Source organism: Haliotis rufescens, unplaced genomic scaffold (genome assembly GCF_023055435.1).
Source record: "Haliotis rufescens isolate VD_foot unplaced genomic scaffold, xgHalRufe1.0.p SCAF_1, whole genome shotgun sequence".
In the NCBI taxonomy this organism is placed as follows: Eukaryota; Metazoa; Mollusca; class Gastropoda; order Lepetellida; family Haliotidae; genus Haliotis; species Haliotis rufescens.
In genome coordinates, this window is record NW_025963779.1 from 40,504,461 (window position 1) to 40,522,066 (window position 17,606).

Sequence of the window (17,606 nt, forward strand, 5' to 3'; positions counted from 1 at the left end):
ATCTTCGCTCATGATAACTATTTCTGAAATATAGTTTGTTTAAAACATCAGGATGCAAAGCCAGGTCATGCAGGGTTAGAACTAAATTCAATAGCTTCACTAGCCTGGATAAAGATAAAATTGGGAATTTTGTACTAGCTCACAAGAATTTGTAGTAGCCCTGGACTAGCAGTATTAATTTCTAACCCTGTCATGGAACATGGCATCTGTAAAACATTGGTGGCTTTATTTTTAGCTGAACACATATGCATTGTAAAAAGCAAACAAAGAAATACAAGACTTGATTACATTAAAACATTTCACTTTTACAACTAAAATGCATAAATGTCATTGGTCATAGTCTGACAGAGAGCATAATGGACAATCATCCATTCCGTCAAGCTATCCCAACTGAAGCAAGTGTAAGGAATTTGCATGAATGAGTCGTAACAATTACATGTGACAATGTTTATTACTCACTTTAGAAGAATTCTTCTATTGTTTTACCTGTTGTACTTTATACACTAATAGTATAATGGCTATTTTATACATTACTAGAAGTCAGTTTTCCCCAATATGAAGACAGATTACACTTTGTGGAACAAATTTCTATTTACATTTTCTAGAGGTATACAAATGCATGCATGTTAGTGATGGGTATTGCCCATTGAACCAGTATTGCAATATATTGCGATACGTACCACAATATATTGCCAAAATCAAATGTTTTCAACTTCTGAGAAAAAAGAAAGAAATTCTTCTGTTTTAAGACTTGTTTTATTATATTTGGGTAAAAACAAACTTTCCTTTTGACTAGAAAAGACACATTATCATCATGGAGTATTCTCTAGACCTAGGTGACTAAATCTCTGAACTCTGTAGAATCAACAATACTGTATGGACGTAGTCCCTTGATGATAAATTTGGCTATCATGTTAGTTATCTCCTTCGCCCTGGGTTCAAAGTCCTTGTACTTCTTAGTACTTGCAAATAAATTGATTATGGTAGGTTGGGATGGGGCTTGTTTTGTTGATTTTGCATTTGATTTCGTTTCTTCAATACGAGTTTGAGATAACATTGTTGTTGATGGGCCTATCTTTCCTGCCAAAGTCGGATGGTGTCTTCGAAGATGCGTGGTTAAGTTTGTTGTTCCACCGGTGTATTTCACAAACGATTCACATTTTCTACAAACAGCAACATTTTCTTCGATTGTTTGATCCATTTTATGCTTTTTTAACCCGAAATGCTGCCACATTGGATTTACCGCGAGTATTTCTCACGACTTCCCAGTCGTGATCCGCCATTTGGTTACCACGGATACGGCGAGATCTCATAGCATATCGCGTTATTATATAGGAAGGGACGTAACTCTAATCGAACGTGACATCAGCTTTATCACTGCCTTTGAAACAACGAATTAAAACACGAAAAAAGAGAAGAACCTGCCCTACCTATTAATAAGGCAAAGAATATGATTCTAAGGCATCAACACAAATGTAAATATGTGTTTTAAAGTATTCTGGATTGTCACATTCATATGGTTGCCCCAGTACCATTAAAGACAATTTCTTTTTAATTTAACAGTACTTGAAAAAGAAAGGAAATATGAATATAAAAGATTGTTAGAATTAAATTTTCATAAAGATTTCCCATCATGACATTTCCATAAAATGTGATTTCATAGGAATGATGAATTTCACACTTTACTATCTTTAGACATTTCCCAACTGTTTGTTGGGTAATTCTTTCCAGCTGTTTGCATACCTTTTTTTCCTTAGTAACTCTTGAAGTAAGAGAATACCAATGAATAGTACCTTCGTGTCCTTGTTAACATCAACTGAAATTGTCTTGGACGTGTCTGCATGGCTAAACTCGACAGTGCCACTTGAAGTGATGTAGTCAACACCTGGTCCTAGAATCTTGCCTCCCGTGCCTGTGCCGTCTCTGCAACATTCACCCAGCAGCATACACATACAGCTCCATAATGCAGTCTACACCTTCCAGCAGGGCTATCAACTATAGCCCACAATACAAGGGCGTGAGTCCATCACTTTCTTGTTTGCTTGTTGTTTAACGCCGCATTCAGCAATATTCCAGCCATATGACGGCAGTCCATAAATATTCAAGTTTGGACCAGACAATCCAGTGATTGATATTATGAGCATTGATCCACTTAATTGGGATATTTGACATGCTTCAACTAAGTCAGTGAACCTGATCACCCCATCCCCTTAGTTGCCTCTTTCGACAAGCACAGTCGTCAAGCATGGGTTGCTGAAGACCTATTGTAACCCAGATCTTCACGGGTCCATCACTTCCTTATTACCTTTTAAGAATAGTTAAAATGGATAGAATTATCATTAAACCGCTCGCATGTTATTAGATAACAGTTGTCATTTGATAATGCCCTCATATTGCTTGACGATTGATCATTATCACGCCCCTTGTTAGGTGACGTCATGGGGTAGGGATAGGTGACATTATGTTCAATAGTGACGTCATCTGGTTTGTTCTATGACGTTTCAATACTTGTAAAAGTGGGTCAGTGCCATTCGTGTTGATTGCAGTATATACAACCGATATTGTTGTTTCTTTTTATTTGATTACAAATTCCATCCATTTTAGCTATAACAAGTGCAAAAGTGAGCGTGGCTCACTAATACCCCCAACCTGCCTAGTGTGTCAGTAGTTACAAATTAAATATCTAGGATAGGGTTAGGCAGGGTTCCCCCTAGACTCCAATATCTGAGAGTCACATTGACTCAGCCTATGAATTTTTGGGAGTCAAAAATATTTTTTGAGAGTCAAATGTTTTATTGTATGATTAATGAAATTTAAAGTGTTCACTGTTAATGTTACACTTAAAGTTAAGTATCTTTTAAATATTATATGTCTTTAGTTTAAGTTAACAAGTGCTAATTAATGTTCTCAGCTGATTGTATTGCAGAGAAATAAAGGATATATGAATGAAAAGCAAAGTTTGTTGGTTTTATTTTTTCACAATCTTTAATTACTTCACAGCTCATGAAACAATTTACAGTGACACTAATACAGGATGAATAAATAACACATTTTGACATAATTTTTAATTATGGATGGATATTGAAATACATTTCATGTCAGATTATAATTTAATACCACTAACTCATTTACATCTTTTATCTAGTTATCTTGTATTATCTATCAACAGTGAAGTTGAACTGAAGAATTGTGAACACACATAATATTTTCTGGTTGAATACAGTTTATTAGCAACAACAAACACGCACAAAGCTTTACATTTCGTATATACCATATTTATTCGTGTATAATACGCACCCCTAATTATGAGCAATTAAATCCTGAAAAAAATATCTCTCGTGTATAATACGCACAGACTTTTCTTCAGTCTCATTTCAGGCTGTCATGATCCATCATCGGAAATAGCATAAGAAATCTGAATTGAATTACGCAAATTAATCCTTTTGTTACACTATCCGGTAATAAAAATGTGTTCTCTGTATATCTGACCTTATGTTTGTCATCTATTTTATTAATTTTATTTAAAATTTCATTCAATAATGTTTACCTAAATTTCGGCAAAAACATGTGTCCCTCCAATACTTACAACTTCCGTTTACCCCGTTCCATAGAGTTACGTTCACTTTGATGAATAAATATATTTTGTCGTGTACCTCAGTCGCACAGTTTTAGAAGCATATCTATATAATTATGCAAAACAATATGTAAAGCCCCCGGCTGTTCTAATTTTAGCGTTTGTTTTAAAACGAGAGAAAAGTCTGGTCATGTGACAGGCTATGCAAATTAGCCCGTGGCAGTGGTGTTATGCGAAGTTATGTTACTTCTAAAAACGACGATTAATTAAAAACTAGACGTAAATTTTAAGACGTTTGCATATATTGTCTTCGGAAAATGTTTATAAATTAAGTTCAGGTGAGTAGTTGTAATATTTTCATTCAAAAGCTGTTAAACAACAACATAGATATTTTGAAATTGCGTCAGTCATGACGCAGTCATTTTTTTCTGGACGTATTTTTCCTTAATTGAGAGTCATATACGCAAGAATCCTGCATCAGGGGAAACCCTGGTTAGGGTTTGAAAAATTCATAACAAAATGGAAAATTAATAAAAACAATTTTTTTCTTTGGACTGCACCCCTCCACATGACACAGATTATATGTACTAAGTTTGAGATGAATCCACTGAATAGTTTAAGAGAAGTTTTCGGACAGACGTTAGAGTTTGAAAAATTCATAAAGAAATGGAAAATTAATAAAAACATTTATTTTCTTTGGACTGCACCCCTCCATATGACACAGATTATATGTACTAAGTTTGAGATGAATCCCCTGAATAGTTTAATAGAAATCGCGAGGACAAAGTTTTCGGACGGACGGACAGACGGACAGACAGACGGATGCCCTGAAAAATAATGTTACCCTTATAGTATCCTGATTCTTCTTCATGCAATAGCTTTCATATTCTTAAGCAAACGGTAGTACACTTTTGAACACATTAAGCCAAAGTAAAATCTGTTGCTCTGTTTAGAATTTGGTTTCTGATAAGGAAAGAAAAATCTTCTGTTTTGGACGACAATTGGTTAAACATAACAGCAACTTGCAGAAGACTTACATCGTGGAGTACTCCAGTTTGACTTTCCCATCACAGCCATGTTCCCGGAGGACCCTAGCAGTCACCTTGCCATCCTTCAGATCCGCATGGTAATGGGCGTCCTCAAACAGGAACTCTCCTGGTTCTGTAAACAAGGGCAACTTGTGTTATATAGCAGCACATCCATGTCATTCTGGTGTCCTACAAACAATTACAGTCTTGATGTAGAAAATGCACATACAACTCGTAGTGGTTTATCACCCACATCATTATGGCATCAGTTTCCTTTTATTCATATTTCATCCAATTTTCCAAATTGACATATCATACCAACAAGAATTGTATGCATGTCTGTCCGTTTATTTGGTAACACTTGAAAACATGGTCGTAACTAATGGTTATTACAAAATAAAGTTCATGCAAACAACAAATTCTGAAAATTAACAGCTAACTTTTAAATTCAATCACAGTTAAAATCAGTATTTTCCTAAGTGAGGAACAAATTGCTCGTATTCAGTCCTGTGTCAGTAACTACAGTGTCATAGATTTAACTAAAAGATTATCACTACAGCACATTAGAGAACCTCAATTACACCAGGAAGGAATCAATTCTTGCACAATCTGCAGCGCAACAGACACACTATTACAGAATTTTAGTGCTGTTATATTTTCCATAGATTGCCAAAGTGGGTTTGCAACTGTTTACATACATATAAAAGATAAGGCTTTAAAAAAGAAAGAAAAGAATTGGTTCTCAGGCAATGGTTTTTGAAAATATAGTGTGGGCAGGCGGTGTCTTTTTTTTTTTTGGTTGTTCAAACTAGCATGTAACCAATAAACAGTTTTGTAATCAATAAAAGTTATGTACAATCACCCTGGGAAAGGGCCTCCCTACATAAATGTATTTCTTGATGAGTAAAATAGTTGTATACAGTATTTGACTACCGTTGGACTTGGAATATTTAAGGATTTTTTTGTTTGTTTGTTACACATCGTGGAGTACTCCAGTTTGACTTTCTCGTCACAGCCATGTTCCCTAGCAGTCAACTTGCCATCCTTCAGATCCGCATTGTAATGGAAACAAAAACAAAACGTGTGGCAAACTTTATGATGATGCAGGCGATGCCTGAGAACCAAGACTATTATATTTTTTTGCCTAAGATAAAAATTAAACTACAATTTACATCTATAATCTCCAGCACATGTTGAAATTGGGTGGTTATTTACAGTTCTCTCAATGATACTTAGAAGTATTGTATGGCAATTCATATCTGACCCCGCATCAAATCGAGACCCCCATATCAGCCTGAGGGGTATATAATAAACATTTTATCATATACCATAACATACCATAACATTGTAAATGTATCTACATATACTTGCAATGAATGCAATACATTTTCACCTTGTTTGGAAGCCAGCCGAGGAGACCAGCAATCATCACGAAGGGATGTAACAAAGGGGGGGGGGGGGGGGGATCTGGTAACTACACCCCCTGTAATATGACTGTCTCTATGTTGGCTCTATAGCACATGCAAAATGCTGCACATCATTGATAGGTATATGATAAAAGCTAATTAGCAAACAATAGTTATCAAGCCTCTTGCACATGAGGTAAAACCTCACTTCTTTTCAACATCCTTAACTTGATGCAGAGAATTAGGTGGGTAGGTTGGAGTTACTCATGGCGTAATAGAGGTAGTATTCTTTGAATTATTAACAATGATAACTATTATTTGAAGAATTCTTACAAACGCAAAACCTCTATTACAACCTTGGCGACTTTGGTCCCACCTGACCTTCCAGGCTTTAAAGTGTATCATTAGACTGTCCAGATGAGTTCTCACGAGTTGGAAACATCTATGTACAGTTGATGTTTAAGTGTTGGGAATGTAAGAGTAATGCAAGGGTACAAGGAAAACTGGAAAATAGAAGCAGTGATCATGATCCATATCCTCCAGCTCCCGAATGGCACACATGTCCACTAGCGTCTGATTGGCCAAGAGAGCTGCTGTTAAATTGGAACCCTACCGACAAAACCGCAACCCATAGTACAAGGTTCAATCGTCACTGGAAGTGGAAATCTGTATCCTTCCTGAACAACCTGTAAAATCCATCGATCAGATTGATGTTTACAATTATCTGCGAACAGGACTAATTGTCCCAATGTTGGGATTAGTTTCAATTTTGGTAGGCGGTAAACATAGCCATGTTGATAGGATTTGGTCGCAGCAATGGTCTTGTCTCTACGGCATGTAGTCATATTTACCTGGAAACAATTTCTGCCAGATAGCAAAAACCTTTTCTTGGGGGAGCCCGGAATCCAGCCAAGGTTTCTTAACAAGAGTGTTAGTGTTTCTGACATTAACAGTCAAGTTAATGGAACAGTGATGGAATCGCCTGTGGTTTCCCGCCTTAGCTCCTACACTGCACTTTTGAGTGCGCCATTAAACAATTGAGGCTTCGATAGTTTGGGATTTGACCGAATTGCAGGCCTTGCTGAAATCGCCCTTGTCCGCACTTGAGAAAGAAAGATGTGGCAACAGGTTCTGAAGCCTAAGTATCTGGGTGGACATCAACATTTGGGTAAAATCCTGCATTTTGACAATACGATCCAACAATCCATGCAACAAACCAACCTGGTCAGTGCGCATGGATACCAAGACTTCCATAACTTGACTAAGGAAGTGTATGAAGTTTCCATGAAGCAGTGGTTGGATACACGTCCTTACCCTCTGGACCTTCCAGATAAAACCAATGAACCGCAGGTCATAATACAAGGTTCAATAGTCGCTGAAAGTGGAGCTTTTATCCTTCCTGAACCTATCGCCGTGGGACCCTGACAACTCACACATTCCAACATCTGAGGTGCCTCCACCTCCTCCATATCTGGTTTGAGGTCTCAAATAAAGCAGGAAATGAGTGTCCAGGTTCGTAATGGATTCTCATCTCTAAAGACATGGCTGATGAATTATTGGAATTGTATCCCTCTCTCTGATCCAGATCCAATCCCAGGTTAGTTGTACCATCCATCAAACTGAATGTCACTTGGTTCACGGTTGACACATGCTGATCCAAACCCACAGACCCTACAATGTGGTCCACAACCCAAAACTGTGATGTTAGATGATCGAGAGGTGTTGCATGTGCACTGCCGTGTGATGGCTAGACTGTTTACTGCCTGCATCTTGCCAGTATTGATCAGAATCTAAAATAGGCAATACAACAGCCATGGTAACCTTTGCACAGATGAGTCTTCTTTTAGACCTGTGTGTCGTCTTACTGTCCTCATTAACTACTGTGTATCGTCCCAAGGAGGTCAGAAGAAACAGTTCCATGCTGTGTAGGTTATGAGTAACCCAGCCCACATGTCCATCCTAGGTGGAGGTCATACCACCATCGTCCAACGGTCAGTGATTGTCCTTGACCCAATCCAGAAGCATAACAACTCATGGACCACTCAATGCCATTATCGCCATCATGTCCGGCTTTTCCAACTCGGCCATAGAAATCTGAAGATCCAATGGTTAGCAGTGTACCACAATCTAAACCAGCAGTATACTTCTCCTGGTTAGATTGCAACTTAGATTTGTTACCCTTAGGGGTTTTCATCTTCCAGGGATTGACCTGAGCCTGGGGAATCTTCATCAGATCAACCATTTCTTAGTCACTTCAGGCCTCTTAGGCATTTTTCAAGATTCCGAGATCTTCAAAAAGTTGTCTTATATGAGAGATGCACACTGGGAATATCTATTGTCTTCTATGCAAAAGTCAGGGCAGCACTTCCAGCAAGACTCATAAGGATCCTCAAGCCTCATTAAGTTCCCACACTTTACACCTGGAGGCAATGCCATCTTGTTACCAACATGTGTAGCCTAATGCTACCTTAGGTACACTAAGAAACTTCAACTACTTTTACTGTAATTTTGTGTTTGAAGTCCAAACAGATAGAAAGTAGAAGGAACGTATCCAACTTAAACTAATTGTAATAAATTTTACAATATATTTTATCCCTGGTAACTAATAGCAGTATTAACAGACAATGGAATATAGCTAATAATAGAAATTGATGTATGTATCCTGCGAACACTATTTCGAACAGTTAAGATGACATTGCTGATATTTCGAGGGATGAGTGAATCAAAACTCAAATTCTGCTTCATACCAGAAGGTGATGTCTCAACAATAGAATTCTGCTACATTTCAAAAGGAAAAAATTCCGTGACCTCCATTACAGTCTGTAAACTTGAGTGATGTCACCTATTTTTGAACACCTGATTGATTTGGTAGTTTAGCAGGGTTTCCAAAAATAAACAGATGTGTTTGGACCTAGCAGTTCTCAACATAATACAAGCAGGTTGGCATTAAAATTCAAAAACTAATTGAAAGTTTGAAACCTATTCATAAAATATGATAACTTGTCAAATTATAGTGTTGACACTATTTTACTCTTCCTTTCCATCATGACACGGGCACCAAAATTGTAAATGACAACGGAATGTCTGATATTGACAGGATGTATGAGTACACTTTCAAGTCTGCAGCTTTGATTATGTCACACCTCCCAATATGACGCAAAAAATCACAATCAATATAGCTGTTCGGAAATATGTATCGTCAGAAAATAGGGCACTTTACGATATACAAAAACTTGGAGAAGCTTTAATTTATTACCTTTCAGGAAGCATATATTTATATTACATATCCTTATGACCAATTTGACTCAGAGATACTTCTAATAGTCAACCCACAAATGCTTACCATCATCATCTACAATTGTGACCCTGGCCACACTTGGATCACCCAGTCCACTCTGACCTTGAGGGTTCTTCAGTATTAAATAGAAATCAACATCAGCTTCATACTGGTTGTCATTCACTATTGGGATAGAAAATGTCTTCCGGTATTCATTTTCTTTGAAAGTCTGTTGGAAAAGAAGAATTGCTTTAATACAGTTAGGAGCTTAACTAAGTAACTAAAACACTTTCAGCAAAACCAGCAAAAAATAAAAACATTAAGCGGTTTAACATGATAATACAATTTCACAAGCAATAAGTTGATCATTGTGGAATTATCAAAGATGCTGTGAAAACATAATAATTCTGATATTTAACGAGCAAATATATGTGCTGTAGCAACACCTCTCATATGAAATTGCGTGTGTAATATTATAAAGTGACCACAATATGACACTTATACAGGACATAAAAACAGGACTCTTGTAATGCCAGGGAGTTTCTAGACCAGGTGAAGAGTGAAGCAATGTGTATTTAACTAGAAACCTCTTGACAACACACCTTCAGCATGTGGTATACAATTCCTCTTCCTAAAGAGCAAGCATTCCTTTTATGAATAGTGTCGTGCTGATAAAGACTCACATCAACATCATGTGATATATGTACAGTTTCACAAGATGCACCTTGCTTTCACTATCTAGTAACTATGTACTGTATGTACCAGTTTTCCTTGAGTGTACGTGAAGTCTTTGCCTGGCTTTGCTGATCCCTCTCTGGTTTCATAGTCAACCGACACAACTCCAATGTGAATGGAAGACTCTGTGTCCTTTGATGAAGGCACGCCCTGGCTTGTTGCACTACCATTCTTGAAAACAACCTTGTCTTGATTCTGCAGAAGGAAGTAGCATATACGCAACAGAACTCATTGCTTTTCTGCTATAACAATGTATAAGCACCTACCACAGAAATGCAGAAGGTTGAAAGTGACAGCAAATACTTTGTTTGTTGTTTAACGCCGCATTCAGCAATATTCCAGCCATATAACGGTGGTCTGTAAATATTTGAGTCTGGACCAGACAATCCAGTGATTGACATCATGAGCATCGATCTATGCAATTGGGATACGATGACATGTTTCATCGAAGTCAGCGAATCTGACCACCCAATCTTGTAGTTGCCTCTTACAACAAGCATGGGTTGTGGAAGACCAATCCTAACCCCATTTGTCACAGGAGACAGCAGATACTATTGACCACATAATTTACATCTGTATCCCAACAATGTGAACTGAAGCCACCTAAAAAATCCTATTTTGTCATGGTTGAATGGAGGTAAACCTAACACTTACTACAGCAATTCATGTAAACAAGACTTGTATAAGCAAGTTTATATCATAACAACATTGATGTCAAGTGAGTACATTAGGATTAAGTGTTCTTTGAACAGTGTTTTTTGTTTCATCACAGATACACAGTCTGAAAGTGGGACTCATCACAAGCTGATCATGACAAGTAAGGGCCACAGCAAATAGCAGCATCCAGCTCAGACCACTGGGCCACATGTCTCTACAACATGATAAGTGAAGTGAACACAAACATTCATATCTTAATTAGTTCATTGTCAAACTTTATAGTTATAACAATCATGTATGAAAATAGACAACAGAAATTATTAGAAATAATGAATTACTTACAACAATGTCAACAGGACCCCTTGGGCTGAAACAGAAGTAGGCAAAAATGAGAACTGACTGAGGCAGAATGATAATTTGCACAACATCCAGTTATCTCCCTTTGATGGCACTTCTCAGCCGCACAATGTATCTCTGAAACAAGTGGTGGAGGGATCACCACATGATGAAACTTCTCAGTTGTTTCACGTGATCTACTGGACATCTTGTTAGGAGCCAGATGTCCACAACCCGAAATCATGTAAGATTGTGTGAGCAAAAGTGAAATATTATTATTTAGATACCGATACCCATCAATTATAACAAACACGATGGATAGTATTGTTTAGTTGTTGCATTGGGTGTAAGGAATAACATAACAACTGTCAAATTCATGAATATATTTTAGTATGTACTGTTTTTCCAACTCAGTTCTATCCTCTAAAAGATCTGTACATAATTTCTTTATCTAATTGCATGTGGCAAGGTGACTGCATGATGAAAAAGGAGACAACATAAGGCCAGGTGTTGTCTGCAATAAAACTACTGATCTTGAATTATATTACATTCTGGTGTTATATTTACTCAGCAGTCCCCATATATATATATCGCAAATTCTCTATCAAATATATGAAAAATAATTTAGTAGGAACGACTTGTTTTTTTCTTACAGCTTCTAAGATAAACATTAGTTTCAAACATAAGAACTAAGAATAGACCAAAGAATTAGTTTTGTAGCAGCTAATTGCAGACCTATAGCAGAAAAAAAGTAAACAAAAAGAAGCTACAAAAAAGAAGAAGTTACCTATTATATGTTAACAAGATATATTCATATTTCAAAAGAAGATGAAAATAGAATGAGAAGCAAATTGGATTTTCAATGTATTACTGCCCGTTAGGCTATCTGTATATTTTTCTGTGTTTTCCCATATCCCATTAGTCCCAAGCTCAGAATTTTCATTTCGACATGAAATTATACAAAAAGTTTTCTTATCTCAATTTTCGCAATTCATTGGAAATTAATACCCCGATGTGATAAAAAATATAATCCTACCAATGCACACTCATAAACATACCAGGTCAGCTTGATCTTTTCTCAGGTTTAACAATTAAAAATTTGTTGGAATAAATATCAGGAATTATTAATTAAATAATAAAGATATAAACTCTTAAGCAACCATTATCATTAAATGAAAAATCACCAATTCATTTTTTCAGACCTCATAACTGGTATTAAAGGGAATATATATATACACTAAAGATCTATCTATGCTATGTAACTCTCAAGGACTGACACCAAGTAAGGATAAGATTTATGGATGAACAACTTCTTTATAACAATTAGGAGCGATGTTTAGATGTAGGTTCTAACACCGTTAACAGGCAAGATGTTCATCCATAAATCTTACCCTTACTTAATACGCCAACTTCTAAAGCCCTGTGAAGTTAGGACTAACGTCATTTACCAATCTTAAAGCAATGTACATTAAGGGTACATTATATTATTATCATTTGAATCTACGGTACATATTCCTAAATCATGGAGAGAAGTTACATATTATACTACAAAATATCCATACTTTACAGTTAGACATAAGCACTCATTGGTATGATTTACTCAAAAATATTGAACGATACCTTTATTTCTTCAGTAAAATCCACCAGCAGTGTGTGAGAAATAGCATAATGAACAAAGTAAAGAAATAGATAGAAAATATACTAAAGATAGCAAACTGTTAGATCTAGATTTTCAACTCAAATTGACACAGTGAACTATCTATATTAAAAGAGAACTGTTGAAATTTAAACTAGTAGTCAACAATACCTGCTATCTCTGTGGAACAGGAAAGGAAAACATATATGTTTATTTAGAATGCCCAAGTGCTAATAGTTCTTGGATTGATTTTAATGGACTTAAAGGGGCACTAATCTTTGGCTTCTTCTCGGCTGACACTTTGCTTACCAATGCAACTACAACTGAGTGTGACAAGAGACTGGGCTACCGTCTGTAAAATCAGCGTAAATAAACTTGGAGGCAATATTTGCATTTTTGAACACTGATTGGTTACCCCTGATCTATAAAGATTTTGACAAAGGGCACATGTTAATTAATTTCTTCAGCCTAAACAAACAGACAAAAAGAATGGCGAAAATATGTTGATATTTTAATTACTGTTATCTTGCAGTGGATATGTCAAAAGTAAGTGTTCACATGTCTAGGTTTACTAAAGCAAAGGGAATACACTCATATCATGGCGTGAAGTGCTGATGTAAAAAACAACATACTTTGTTCAAAGGGTTTGTTCAAATACGTTGATTGATTGCTCATTGTTATCTAACTCAATGGATTTTTTTTAAGAACCTTGGACATTATGAAAATAGTAGTCAGCTGGGCTTTCTCAGCTGACCTTTGGGACTTAATTGACACCTATGTGAAACACCTGAAACAAACTTAAGTGATCAGAGAAATGAACAAGGGTTATAATATCCCGAAACGATATATATATATTTTTAAATATTTGATTGTTACAGAGACACATACAGCTGCAGATGTGTGGGATATTGTTCCTTTATGTGGATATTCATGGATACATTTCTTGAACAAGGAAGCTGCCTAAAATTATAAATATTAATTTGGTAAGTTGTAATTATGATATTTGTTTTCCTTCATTTGTTGTAGCATTGAACAGATTCGTTCTTGTTCCTCTCTGTCTTGGTTGGGAAGTTCTTCGATGCGTGACAGACGTTGTTTTCACAAGTCTTTTCCTTTGTAAACATGTATATATATTACAGTCAATTTGTAAAATGTGATATCGATTCACTCATGCAATTTATAAAATGTCTAAATATTTCAGTCATTTTTATGAAAAATCTGTCCATTTATTAAACAGACTGACTAAAAATGATTAAGACGGTCAAAAGGGCTTAAAAAAAAGCACAATAGATTAATTATGCTAGGATTAGAAGCCAAAGAATATATAGAAATGTACTTTTAATCCTAACATATTCAGTCTCTTGGTGATGATATTAAACATAAGAATGTTTGGAATTCGTTATAATAATACAGATGGACATATTTGTCAGTCAATTTGTAAAATAACTGAATATTTAGGCGTTTAATAAATTCCCTAATTGAAAATACATGTATTGCATATTTTGACTGTAGAAATATAAACAGGATAAAATAAACCAAGCTCAGGAGAAATAATTACTTTGTGTTGCAAGTCAAAATAGTGTTAAACGAAAATCGCACAATTACCAAGACTTATCAAAACTTAGTCACCATTATCGATGCTACCCACAAAGATACCTACATTTCCTTATAATTTCCAAAACTGTATTTCATTTTGTTGATCAATGTGACAATATGCCCTTATACTATCAATAAAAGTGACAAATACGTTTTTGAATGGCGCAGTACAGGTCGCAAACTAGTCTAGATTTCTGCTATATCATCCGGTTTCTCATGAGGCAACCAGTCCCGGGGAATTGCTTTACATCAGTGCCCCTTTAAATGTCGCTTTCAGGTAATTTAGTCAAATTATGAATTAAGAATTTCTCTTGAGGAGACTTAATAACAATTTACTCAATCATATCTTAATGGCAGCAAAATCTAACAATAATTATCATTGTTAATAATTCTATGAATGCAACCTCCATTACATCAAAGACAAATTCCGGTGTTTTGGTTGCAATCACTCTAAATTGAACTTTCAGATTTTCAACAGAAGTCCTATTCACTGTCAACTACACAATAATTAGTTGTTGGGGATAAACTTCTTCCTAGCTGGTTCATGGAAGGAAATGTCTCTGGATTGATCTCTAGGTTGATTGGATGATTCATGAGCTTAGACCCTTAAGTTGATGGTAGACACTTGAAATCTCTCAGCTGTCTTGTCTGACCTCATCACCAATCTTTCCAATTTGATTATTAAATATCTTGGGGCTGTGATGGATTGGCACATCACCATCTTCTTGGTCTGAATTGATACAGTCCTAGATCTGATCTGTGATAGGAGCAGCTGACGTTGCCTCCAGGCAAATTGAGAAGATGTCTAAACTTGCATGATAAGTAGTTCCTGTTGCATCTTAACGATTGTGAATAAGATCCACTAGATCTTCTCAGATAGATAAGAGTGATATCTGCCAGGACATCGTCATAAGATGGATGCAAAAGGAGGTATGGCGTGACAGACTCCGGCCACAAACCAAATGATATAAGCACCAATATCCGTGGAATATCTGCTGACAGTTGACAAATAATTAATGTGACAAGTCAGGTAAGGGTAATCTCATGTTGGAATTTTGACAAGGTTGGAGAAAGTCCACATATAAAACTGTTTAATCAGCAAATGGCGAGTAATGCATCCGGTAGAACTTTCTCTTCAAATTAGGGAACAGGAGTCATTCGTCATGCCAAAGTTTATGTAGATTGTCTGAGCCGTGATCAATAATCCCTTGCGTGTAGCTCAGCAATGGCAGAGTTGGTAACAGGTGCGTGGCAACCCACTGGTCCATATTGGGGTGCAGGTGCGGCATGAAATGATATAGCGAGTTCCATGAAGGAAAGAGGAGTACCAATTTTTCAACCTCATAATAGCTATTTCCGTTGTCAAAAGGGACATGGGAGATCCCCGACTGGTGAGTAACAAAGTAGTCGAGCAGATCCATGAGGTCCCCGTCATTATCAAACGGTGTCCACAATTCAGATAAGATCTGTGAAAGGGTAAACTGTTGCATAATCACAGCCATGGCTATGAGGTTCACTGGCCGGTTGGAAGGACCGTGCGGTAACTGTGACGAACAAGTTTCCTACGGGGTAAGGTGAACAGCTGGTAGGAAACTAAAACCCTGTCTGGTGGCCGTAGCGATGGCAGAAGAAAACAGACATAAGTCTGATTGGCACGTTCCCCCATGCGACCTCTTGGCCGGAGGATCTCAGAAAACATTATCAGCTGATCACCGCTATCACATAACACCGGAAATACCAGTCAACAAATCTGAACTGAAGTATGCAATTTAATCCTTTTATTATAATATCTGGTTATGAACAAATTGTTCATTGTTTATCTGGACATGTTCGCAATATATTTTGTTAATTATATTCAAAAATTCATTCAATAATTATAATTATGTTTACAATAATTTCGGCAAAATCGTAGAAATCGGTAGATCGCAACTCATCGTTATTTAGAGCAACCACGATCAGATTACTGCTATTGACGCAGGTAGATTGTGAGGAAACGTGTGCACAGCTAATTGCTATTTCCGGCTTAGTTTACGAGAAAATATTCACGGTAATCTTAACATATGCATATAAAACAATGCCTTGGAGAACAGGAAATACATACTAAATGGTAAATAATCATGTCTAGTGATGTTTTTTATATCAAATTTTATACTTTTATTGACCAAGTTTGTTTTTTGAATTCACTGAAGGGATATGATGCGTCTTTTTGAAAGCGCATATTAATACCCGACAAATCTTTTTTTACACTATGAATCATAAACAACTTCTATTCTAATCTTTTTGTAAACTCGTGCAACGTAGATCATGTTAGGTAGGCAGAGCATGTATACTGGTTTGATGGTTATCTACCACCTACGACTAGACCTTTGTTAAACCGCTGATCTTCTATAACGCTCATCAATTATTTGGACCCTGAAGGTAGTGTTGTAGCGAGGGATCACTGTACCAATGAGAGCTTCCATTTCGGGAAAGTACGAGGAATATGTACATCTTCCAGGAAAAACGAATGCACAAGCCAATTCAATACTGGATGGTTGCCGACAATAAACTGTCATGGGTCATGTTGGAGAACGGAATGATATGTCTCTATGGTTCTGTGACGAAAATCTTTATCCTGATGGAGATGCAGAAGGAAGTTGGCAACAATGGGGATGCGGACGGTGACAGTGATGTTTTTAATTCCAATTGTCGTCACCACTGGATGAACTTAGTCCATCTGTTGTGATAAAGGCACTGCTGCAGACGCAGATTTAGAAATTTCAGAAGCCTGCATTCTTTGTGTGATATTTTCCAGGCGTGAGATGGAGGCTGGGAGGGTTCTCATGTAAGAGGTCCGACATGTGTTGATGTAGAAGGTCCTTGCGTAATGGTAGGAGAAGAGGATCAGTCATGAGTCGAGCTAATAGTCTGGGGAATCATGGTCTTTTGGGCCAGATTGGGGCATTTATTCATGCCTGTAGAGGTAGTTAACGTAATCAGCCTCTATGGGTCAGATCCTGAAGTGAGTTAAGCCAAGAGGGACATCCACCATCTGATTGTGCGATTCGGCAGGGTCAAAGCCTCGGTGATCATGTGAGTCATAGCCATAAAACTATCTTCTGGGGGACAGAGTAGACCCTCCTGGAGAAGGAAACGTGCACCGATGTAAGATACGTCTTGAATGGGAGTAAGTTCTGATTTGATTGGGTGACTGAGGAATCCGAGTCATGAGTTGAATCAAGAATATTTGGTTCTGTGCCAGGAAATCGTCAAGGTAGCGATGTAGTCAAACAAGATGGAGATGGGCATAGCTGATCACTGGTGCTGTTATACTGGTGAACCATGATGCGATGGAGATTCTGAAGGGGAGCACCTTGAACTC

At 36.9% G+C, this 17,606-nt stretch overlaps 1 protein-coding gene across 21 annotated transcripts in view; it reads right to left on the reverse strand.

Annotated features, from left to right (window-relative positions):
- LOC124121883 (sodium/calcium exchanger 2-like) overlaps positions 1 to 17,606 on the reverse strand; it is a 207,098-nt gene that overhangs the window by 35,994 nt on the left and 153,498 nt on the right. For 20 of the 21 annotated variants that reach the window (XM_046484971.2, XM_048396519.1, XM_048396520.1 and 17 more), the window contains 6 exons: positions 12,821 to 12,829; positions 11,020 to 11,044; positions 10,048 to 10,215; positions 9,352 to 9,514; positions 4,612 to 4,735; positions 1,794 to 1,923 (listed from right to left, as the gene is read on the reverse strand). In XM_046484971.2, the coding sequence (XP_046340927.1) occupies positions 1,794 to 1,923; positions 4,612 to 4,735; positions 9,352 to 9,514; positions 10,048 to 10,215; positions 11,020 to 11,044; positions 12,821 to 12,829 (619 nt within the window). The remainder of the gene's footprint in view (positions 1 to 1,793; positions 1,924 to 4,611; positions 4,736 to 9,351; positions 9,515 to 10,047; positions 10,216 to 11,019; positions 11,045 to 12,820; positions 12,830 to 17,606) is intronic. The other variant, XM_046484973.2, reaches the window with a different exon arrangement.